At 41.5% G+C, this 11,061-nt stretch overlaps 1 protein-coding gene across 2 annotated transcripts; it reads left to right on the top strand.

Annotated features, from left to right (window-relative positions):
• Window positions 1-8,137: 8,137 nt before the first annotated feature.
• LOC147610040 (uncharacterized) lies at window positions 8,138-9,939 on the top strand. Of its 2 annotated transcripts, none has more exons than XM_086787205.1 (2): window positions 8,138-9,382; window positions 9,555-9,939. In XM_086787205.1, the coding sequence occupies exons 1-2, from the start codon at window positions 8,169-8,171 to the stop codon at window positions 9,886-9,888; spliced, it is 1,548 nt and encodes a 515-aa protein (XP_086643331.1). In that variant the 5' UTR covers window positions 8,138-8,168; the 3' UTR covers window positions 9,889-9,939. The 2 variants fall into 2 exon arrangements, with proteins under 2 accessions (XP_086643331.1, XP_086643330.1); XM_086787204.1 differs by having other exon boundaries at window positions 8,149-9,382; window positions 9,525-9,939.
• The last annotated feature ends 1,122 nt before the right edge of the window (window positions 9,940-11,061 follow it).

The raw sequence follows: 11,061 nt of genomic DNA, 5'->3' as shown, positions 1-11,061 counted from the left end.
TCACAATCTTCCATGAAGTGCATGCAGCCGTATTCGTTGATGACTTTGATGGGGTAGGTTGGGCCGACATCACGGTGGCTTTTTCCTCCTGTTACAAGTCAGTGCTGCGCTTTTACTCCCATGTAAAATGCTGATTTAAAATTGAGAAGACACGTTCATTGGATCCATGGCAGGGAAAGATATTTTTCTCCTTGATGAAATGTAGGCAACATTTTTCCTCAATTAACTCGTATTTACTCAGTACTATCATTTTCGCAAACCTCTAGGCTCACGTCAAAAGAAAACCCTTATAATCAATGCTGGGCTGTGCTGTGGAACATCTTTGACACTGAGGTAATGGCGTGCCGATAAATGAAAGGAGGGACGAGATTATATCTTCTCGATTAAGACCAGATACAACGAGATATGCTAAGCTGAGTTAGCAGCTCAAAGAAAACCCTTATAATCAATGGTGGGCTGTGCTGTGCAACATCTTTGAGCGTAATTGCACTGAGGTAAATACTCACAATGGCGTGCCGATAAATGAAAGGAGGGACGAGATTATATCTTCTCGATTAAGACCAGATACAACGAGTCTAGAACATTGATATGCTAAGCTCAAACAGACCAATTAAAACCCAGAGGGGGCACCCTATTTAAGACTTATATACAAACAGCACTTCTGCGGTGCCCTCACGCAGCATAAACTCCATAAACATAAAGAGAATGAGACACATAGATCAGCTTCCTTCACGGGGTCGAAAGTGGCCACTCCGGCCACAGCGCCACCCAAGCCCACCAGAACCACTCCCCCCGCCAAGACCTTGCGCCCGGCGCAAGCGTATTCATTGACGATGATGAAGAAGGTTTGACCTTGCACCCGGCGCAAGCGTATTCGTTGACGACCTCGATGGGGTAGGTTGGGCCGGCATCACAGTAGGACTGCATGAGATTGAGGTGGTCGTTTTTGAAGCACATGGTCTTGTCAGGATCGTTGGGCACCCAGCGAGGGAAGAAGATGAAGAAGGTTTGACCTTGCGCCAGACCTTGCGCCAGGCGCAAGCGTATTCGTTGAAGATTTGACCTTGCGCCTGGTGCAAGCGTATTCGTTAACGACTTCGATGGGGTAGGTTGGGCCAGCATCACAGTAGGACTGCATGAGATCGACACGGTCTTGTCAGGATCGTTGGGCACCTAGCGGGGGAAGAAGATGAAGAAGGTTTGACCTTGGGCCTGGTGCAAGCTGTTGAAGAGTGATGATATTTTTTTGCCTTGCGCAGCTTGCCCTGATATTTTTTTGCCTTGCGCAGCTTGCCCTTGTTCCCTGCACAAGCCCAAGATTACTGTGTTGATTTTCCTTTACGCCCGGTGCAAGCCTTTGATTGGTGTGTTGATATTTCCCTTATTCTCGTGATGACTGGCATAGTGTGTTGATTTTTCCCTTAGGCCCGGTGCAAGCCAATTGATTGGTGTATTGATTTTTCCCTTGATTGGTGTATTGATTTTTCCCTTGCGCCCAATGCAAGCCCTTGATTGGTGTGTTGACTTTTTCCTTAAGCCCGGCGCAAACCATTGATTGGTGGGGTTGTTGAGCATTCGGATCAAACATCCTACATGTACTAGTTGTTATCTCCTGCACAGAAGAAAGCCTTCTCTTCAAGGACAAAAGGAAGCCTTCGCTTCTTACTTACAGCTGCAATTGGGAAACATTATACCCATGTTTGTAAAGCTGAAGCAGAGACAAATACAAGACAATGGCTCAAATGTGATGAAACTATGATGGGACTTTATGATACATCAAGCATGGCATTGGCTTTGCTGTTACCCTCAACTTAAATGTAAGATGCATATAGATGCAATTCAAAGGCTTTGTTGTTACCCTTATTCTTTACATATGTTAAATGCACATATATGTTATTCCAAGGCCTAGTGCATGGCCATCACCGCCTCCCCAACACATCATTTTGTAACATAGCTCTTGAGTGCAGAGAATGGGGGTTTTTTATGATGTTTTATTATGATTAATTCTGTGCACTATGGGATTTATCCAAGTCATTATTTACTAAATCTTACTGCTTACTATGGGGTAACCATAAACATAGTCAATTGGCTCTAGAGGTACAAATAGAGGTGGCAAAAAGCCAACATGCTTGTAGAATTTATTTGATAAAAGGGACACCATAAATCACGTGATGACAAATTTCACAAATTGCGTCTCCTTTCTCATTTCTTGTGCCCTTGATTGGTGCTCATGGTTATGTTGCTAATTTTTCACTTAGGCCCGGCGCAAGCCATTGACTAGGGTATGAAGTGCAAAGCCATTAACTGTGGGCCATGGCTCGTATTAGAGAGTATGAAGTGCAACCATTGAATTTTTGACTTTATTTTCACCATTTCCCATGATGATTGGCATTTGTAATCGCTTATGTATGTCTAACAACATCTCTATTTTATGTGTTTAATATTTTATTATGTTTAACAGCATCTATTTTGATATACAATGTGCATGTCTCCTCCATGTGTGCAGGGAAATGTCAACCTCTAGTAGATATCCACTACAATCTCATTGTCGGGCTTCAACACATAAAGATGAAAACATTTTAGTTGAAGAAAATGAAGGGCTCGAAGCTCAATTTGTAATGAGAGGACTTGAGAGTGCGGCTAATGTTTAAGAAGGTGAAGTAGGCCTCAATCCTGAAGTCGGTGCAAAGATGTAGCTACTTTAGGAAAAGATGTGGATCTCAATAGGTATAGCAAAGAGATCAAACTTGACATTCTGTAAGATGTGTTTCAAACTGTGTCAATGAAGAAACGAAGGGCTCCACCGCTGATCCCTCTTTGTAGGCTTCTTGTCAATGAGGCAATAAGAACCGTCAGTGGTAATATCAATGAGCTTGCCACAAAGTTTGATACTATGGGCTATTGTGCTTCCATGGGAAATTTCTTGGCATCTATGAGTAGGCCTGGGGAGCCTGATCTTGAGGTGAATGATGATGAATATGCATTGTGGGACCCAGTGTGTAATCTCGTCAATGAAGAATTTGAGGCAGAGATTCAAGATGATCTAGAGTGGAGCATATTAAGCAATAAAAGGTTTCTTATTTGGGACCGAAACCATAGATGTAAGGCATGGATGGAACGCATCAACGAAGGTAATCTATCCATTCAACTTTGATCCCTCTGTCTACTCTAATTGTTATCCCTCTGTATGATACATTGAGTAAACATTGTAGTGTACTCGACATCTCGATCCCAATAGTTTGTGTTTATTGTCAGTTTTTGAAGTTTGAAAAATCTCAAGAAGGTGAAATATTGGTTGCACTTACCGAAGTTAATAGGTAAGACACGTGAGCACTCTTTTCTTCAGACTCTTGTGGAATAGAAAAATATTCATGGATCTGAATGTATTTTTCTTTTAGGCTTACTGGGCTCCATGTACCTTGAAATATCCCTGTCCCCTCTGCGCAACGAAATCGGGGGTGCTAGCAGTGGAAGTAGCACTTCTTGCGCAGGGTAGAGCCTCTCACTCGGGGCCTCGCCCCCCACGGATATCCGGATAAGAGCCTAATCCCTCGGTTCTTCCAAAACCGAACCCGAAAGAACTTCCCTCGCTGCCTAGAAAGCACGGGCGATTCCTCCAGGATATTTTTATTCTAACGTAGTCAAGAGCCTTAACTAACCAAACTAATCTGACCGAACCCGTAAGTCACATGATCAGATCAACGAAAAGACTTGCACTTGGATCATAGAGACCAACGCTTTTTTCCTCATTGAGAGGCACAACCGTTGATTGTTTTCCATAGAACAAAGACTATCCGGGATTTACTTCATCTATTGTAACTTAACAAAATTGAGTCTCATTTTAGGGATCCATTAGTCCAGCCTAACCCCATCTAGTCCCATGGGTTAGCCAACCGCTCAACCACTGTAGTGATAGGATCCATTTAGGAATTTGGTTATGTTTTGTCCCGAGTACCAGGGAAAAGAGTTCCCAAGCTCCCTAGTCGGCGCTTCAAGCAAAGTTCAAGATAGTCACACCACTTACACACCTAATATGAAATTGTCTATTTGATAGATTCAGCTGTCTTTAAAACAATCTTTTAATGAAACCATAGTATCATTGATCATAATCCTCCAAAACATCCGGTTGAATTCTAATTTTCAATCATTCCTTCATCGACATACCCATGGCATCATTGGCAACCAAAACGCTCACCACCTGTTCACTCAGGGACCTTTTCAATAGTTCCTAGCTCATAGTACCCGGAAATATATTCACTTATAAAACTCCAAATGGACTCTCCGTTGAAGATCAGTAAGATCAACCACAACAGATCCATATAAAAGAGCCATGGACTCATCCGTTGAGGACCAGCAAGGTTAAGCAACCAGATCTATGCCCGAGTTCAGAAAACAACTCTAACACCTTGTTCCATTTTCTTCCTCGATGCACGCATGGGTATCTTCGACAACCGAGAGCATGAGCACCGTATGGTCAGCACCCTCTAGGATCCTTCGCAAGTCACCTAGCGCTTCACTCATAGGCCACTTCCTTGGTCCTCATCCACCGTATCCGAAGCTCACCATTTAAATCAAGACCTCGGCCGATCTTGGTACGCGAGACGTCCTCCGTTGACTCTCCGTCAGCTATTGCAACTTAATCACTTAGGTCTCCATGACCTCATTCGCAAGATGGTCAAAATGCTTCCCCAACATTCTTGACATAAAACAGTCATTTAAAAACAGGTCATAAATACAATTTCTAATAAACTCTCATCTTTCCACATTGTTCCACATCATTTCTCGTTATTCCACACCCACATCTATCCACATCACATCTCATTCATTCCATCCACATTACATTACATCCACATCTATCCACATCATATCTCATTCATTCTATCCACATCACATCTCATTCATTCCATCCACATTACATTACATCCACATCTATCCACATCATATCTCATTCATTCTATCCACATCACATCTCATTCATTCCATCCACATTACATTACGTCCACATCTATCCGCATTATATCTCATTCATTCTATCCACATCATATCTCATTCATTCTATCCACATCACATCTCATTCATTCCATCCACATTACATTATGTCCACATCATATCTCATTCATTCTATCCATATCACATCTTATTCATTCCAACCACATTACATTACGTCCACATCTATCCACATCATATCTCATTCATTCTATCCATATTACATCACATCCACATCCACATCCATCCATATCTCATCACATCCATACACATTTCATCTCATTCATCCACATCCATCCAGTCATTCACATGCACGTCTATCCACATCCATCTGTTCATTCACATTCACATCTATCACTTCACATCTTATTCTCATCCATTTACATCACATAACACCCATGCATATCATCATATCTCATTCACATCTATTCATAATCACATCTACATATATTCACATCACATCACATTTCATCCACATCTCATCACATTCACATCCACATCCCTTTACATCACTTCACATCTCATCCACATCCATATCCACTTCACATCTCATCCACATCCATATCCACATCACATCTTATCACATCCACATCCATTTACATCACATCACATCTTATCACATCTACATCCACATTCATTTACATCACACCACATCTTATCACATCCACATCCATTTACATCATATCACATCCTTTCACATATCCTCATCTCTTCATTCACATTCACATCCACATCCATTTACATCACCTCACATCCCATCCACATTCATTTGCATCACACCACATCTTATCACATCCACTCACATCTTATCACATCTTATTCACATCTATTCACATTTAGTAACATTTTCTATTTTTGATACCGATGGAACATTTTGAGTATTATTAATTTTATTGGAAAATATGGGTAGAATTATTTTTTGTAAATCCTATGAATCTTTTACTCAAAAGACAGAGAGAAGGCCTCTTTCATCTGCTTCCACCTCTTCAAATTCAGCACACCTTGTACATCATTGGCCTTTAATGTACTAAGGGTCACGAGAAATTCCCCTCGAAGATCCGCTTCCATCAACTTGTAGCTCTCCTTGTCAAAAGAGAAAAAGGTGCTAGAGATGTAGCAATGTGGGTCAAGCATCCCTACATGATAGCTTCATGGTCTTAAAGCCCTCTCTTTTGACCATGCATACCTCATTTAGATTCGGGATAATGACCTTGCTTGCACTCATTTGCAGCCATGGATACGTCTATAACGTTTGCATCCGTTTTGGCATTCCAATGAACCTACAAAACCAAGCCACATTACTATCCCATCATGATAGTTACATGGTCTCAAAGCTTTCTCATTTGACCATGCATACCTCATTGAGATTGGGGATGTAAACATTGCTAGCATTCATTGTAGCCATTGGCAAGTCCATAGCATTTGCTTCAGTCCAATGAATCTACAAAGCAAAGCCAGATTACTATCCCAACATGATAGATGCACGGTCTTAAAGCCCTCTCTTTTGACCATGCATACCTCATTGAAATTGGGATAGAGACCTTGCTTGCATTCATTTGACCATAGGGAAACATAAGGGTCTCAAAGCCCTCTGCATTGACCATGCATATCTCATTCAAAATGGGGATAGAGACATCGTTGGCATTCATTGCAACCACCATCAACAAAATTGAACAGAAGGTTGAGGGACACATGATAAACGCACACATGCACACAAACACACACATAGATACACACTGGCACGCATGGACACACATGTACACACATAGATCTAGATATGCACTCATATACGCACACACACGCTACTCAAGTTTGCACATACACATACATGCGTATATATGCACACAAGTACATACATACAGACAGTCATGCACACAAGTACATGTACATACACATGCATGCACACATGTATACATAGACGTAAATGCATGCACATTGCACATGGTACATGCACACACTCACACACCATATGCACGTGCATGTGTACACACATGGATAAAAAAAGAAGTACACATGGATATATTCATATGCTCTCACACGTACATATACACACTCACAAATAGATACTCACAAACACAAACATACACACCATGTATACACACTCACACCATATACACACTAGTACCTACCAATAATCAAGATACTTGTACGACGACACATGCACGCATGAAGTTGACATTACACAATCACGCATGCGTGTGTATGTGCACACACATATGCATGCAAAAGAAAAGACAACAGGCATTGCCTATAAGATACACTCATTTAAGAGTGAGCACACCTCAACATGCATCCTCGTGTATTAAAATTTAATATTAACTAGAAGTATATATGTATGTGTGTCTATTTATTTTATAAAATTTGCACATGTATATATAGGTATATGTCTCTAAACATAATATTATAATATATATTATGCAATTTACAATCGCCATGGATAATTTGCAAATGAATAAGAGAGATAATAGTAAATATACACTAGTACATTTATATATAGTGCGTGCATTATTATTTTTGCATAGGCCTAAGACAACTTTTATCTTTTAAGTCCGCCTAGCTTCTAAAAGTTCAACTTCTAAGTCATAAAAGCTAAAAGTTAATTTCAAATTAAAATTAAATAATAATGCCACACTACCTAAACTGCTAACTAGTAACTACCCTATCAAATCAAGTTATCTAATATTAAGAGTTAAGACTAACGGAAGACTAAAGACTTATACTAACTTGTTACTTACAAGTAACTAGAGCTTGTAAGTCGTAACTATGGTAGAGACATTATTCATTTATATATTTTAAATTCACGAATATAAAATTAATTGAACTTTTTTTCCCAAAAAGTTGCACTTCGATAAGGGCCAACTTTTGTTTTGTTTTGTTTTGTTTTGGCCTTTCTTTAAGAGAAGTAAATGTTTAACTTTAAAGCCTTCTATTGCTATCGAGGGTTCAATGTTTTTTCCTTTAATTCTCTTGAAGGAAAATAGCCCTCAAGTGAGAAGGTTCCCCCCCCCCCCCCCCAAAACAACTTGCAAAAATGAACCAGATCAATTGTTGTTGAGGGGATGGGCGACTGGACTAGCAAGGAGTCAGGACAGGAGGCGACGAGTCGTGTTTACAGGCTGTATTTTTTTTTTGTATTATTGGGTAATTAAAGTCGTATACGGAAGGTGGCCTCGATCTACACAATGAGTAGTACGCGCACGGCCTCAGTTTTTACTCCATTTGCACTCTATCCCTCCTCAACTGTGATTGCCTACTCCACACTGCACGAGTCTCTTCTCGCCTGCTCCTGCCGCATCATCATGGCGACGGAGACTCGCCAAGACGTGAGAATCGCACTGCCTGCAGGGGTCCCAGCAGCCCCTCCCAGTGTGAAGAGGTCCGATGTGATCGATGCCTACGAGAAGAAATTGGAACAGGCAAAGTGGGGGGCGTGGGGGGTAGGAGCTCTGCAGGGCTTTTGCAGGTTTTTGGCTTATTGCAACCTCACCTGGGCTACCGTGGTTCTGTTGGGGGGATTTGTGTCCTTACTAGGCCCTGCAGATTTCCGCATTGTCACCGTCTTGCTGCTTCTCGAAGCCGGCCGCCTAGCTTTTGCAATCTTCTTCAGCAAGCTTGTAACGAAAGCCCTGGTCAGGCTGACCCAAGACCCCGCCCGTCTTAAGCAAGAAGACATCCAGCCCAGCCTCGCGAGACAACTGCGCGTGCTCTCCCAAATCGCCCAGACAATCTTCATCTCGCCCAGCATCATCTTGCCCATCATCAGGTTAAGGCTACTCCACTCTGATGTACCCAATCTCCTAGTCTCTCTCAAGATCTTCTACATCCTCGCCCTCATCAACGCCGCCGTAGGCTTGGCAGCTGTGGTTTGGTCAATCTGGTTCCTTATCCTACTGTTTGATAGGACGGAAGAAAGCTTCCAAAGGTATTATGACGAGATCCTGCAAAGAACGTTGGAAAATGGCATTGTTCGAACAGAGGATTTTGATTTTTTTGATTTCGCCTTTAAGGTGTTGGGGAAGGAGTTTGCAAGGAACGTCCAACCTCCTATTGTGCAGAAGCAATACAAGCAGCTCTTGAATTACATGCAAGCCCATCGCCAAGGGGTTGATTTCCTGCAGAGCTACTTAGATCAGGATAACGTGTTTGTGCAGCAAGCAGCGGTCAATGTGGTGGGATTCTGGGCAGCGGAGAAGCTGCAGTTCGTCAAGCGGCTGCCCAAATCATTGCTCACCAAGTTGGCGGACAAGCTGGGGCCTGGGCAAGTGGGCTGGGCAGCGGTAAACAGCTTCAAAGCCCTAGCCGACCTCGATGCTAGTATGGTGTTGCAGAGCATGGACAGCGACAAGACCACAGTTCTGGCCACTCTGATGGAAATGGTAGAGCCATCCAACACTCGGTCAGTGCATATCCCTATAAACTTATATATATACAATTAAAACTGTAAAATTCGAGATACTACAATTGTTGACTTCCTTTTCTTGCGTGTGTGTCTGTGTGTGTGTGTGTGTGTGTGTGTTTTGGATATGCTCTAATTACAGATCTCTGGCTTCTGTAAGAGCGCTTATCAGCTTGGTAAGCTCGAGCAAAGAAAGCGTGAACAGAGAGTCTCCCGAGCTTGTGGACGAACTAGTAGACAAACTCAACACCATGTTCAAAAATGCCAAAGTACATCGTTTGAGAGTGTTATCAGGATATTTATTATGGAAGATGGAAAAGCTAAGTGTAGATGACTACAACCCTCACATTGGGGCCATCGACCCAACAGTGGATGACTATATCCACAAGTCGGAGCTGGATATGCTCAACGAGTTAAGGGCACTAGCTGATCTACCACCGCTTGGAAAACATGAATTGATTAAGAAAAAGGTGGGAAAAAAGTTCGTAGTCAATGAAAATTTGTGAAAGATTACCGCCTTTTTCCAATAAAAACATTGGGCAATGTTCTGAACTATCTCTACAAGTCGCATTGATCTCTTTAATTCGCACTGTACTATTTCATATTCTTTGTATTGGATTGTTGTAACGCTCGCATTCATATATTTAATTGGCACTGTACTATTTGATATTCTTTGTATTGGATTGTTGTAACGCTCGCATTCATATATTTAATGCGCACTGTACTATTTGATATTCTATGTATTTGATTGTGGTAACGCTTGATTTTTGATACCCTTCAAAATTGAGGGGTTTAATGAAATATAGCAAGTTTTTTTTTAATGTAATCTTTTATAGGCATTTTAAGAATTTGCAAGTATTTTAGGGCTCAAATGCTCAAAAACAATGCCCATCGAAAAGCAATTGTGGTGGTATAACTATAAGTTACTATCTAGCTTTGCTTTATTTCTAACCGCATGCTTGTGAACCATGTCAATATTGTATATTTATAGCTTGTAGTGGACGTTATTTGACCTACCCAAGTTTGAATCCATTTTTGGTTGGATAATCCTGTTCGCGGTATAGTTTCGTACGATGTAAAAATATTTAATCTTCTTCTTCCTCCTCTTCTCACTAGCATTTCGGTGCTCCCTTTGTTTGACTTCTATTTGCAACTCGCTTGTTTGTGTCACCTCTCGAGAGCCACCCTTGAGTTGAGCAGTCCTTGCTCGTGTTCATGAAAAGATAAATAAATGCGTATAAGCTATCAGCCTACCACGGTGAAACGGGATAGATGTGAATGATTGAGATGTGAGGTGAAATGGATGTGATGTGAGGTGATGTGGATATGGGTAGATGCGAGTGGATGAGATCTAATGAGGAGGGAATAAATGAGGAAAGAAATGATGAGATCGAAAATGATGTGATTGGATGAGAATGGGAATACATATGAAATGATTATGGATTAAATAATGTGGATTGATGTGGAACAATGTGGAATGACGGGAATTCGTTATAAAAACTGTATTTATGACCTCTTTTTAAATGACTATTTTATATCAAGAATGCTGGGGAAGCATTTTGACCGTCTTGTGAATGAGGTCGTGGAGACCTAACTCTTAAAGTTGCAACAGTTGACGGAGAGTCAACGGAGGACGTCTCGCGTAGCAAGGTTCGACCGAGGTCTTGACTAGCCTCAGT

Source organism: Cibotium barometz, chromosome 50, assembly GCF_041138505.1.
Source record: "Cibotium barometz isolate CiBa-2024 chromosome 50, ASM4113850v1, whole genome shotgun sequence".
Taxonomy (NCBI): domain Eukaryota; kingdom Viridiplantae; phylum Streptophyta; class Polypodiopsida; order Cyatheales; family Cibotiaceae; genus Cibotium; species Cibotium barometz.
Note: the sequence above shows the minus strand (reverse complement) of the source record. Positions and strands in the feature narration are given on the sequence as shown.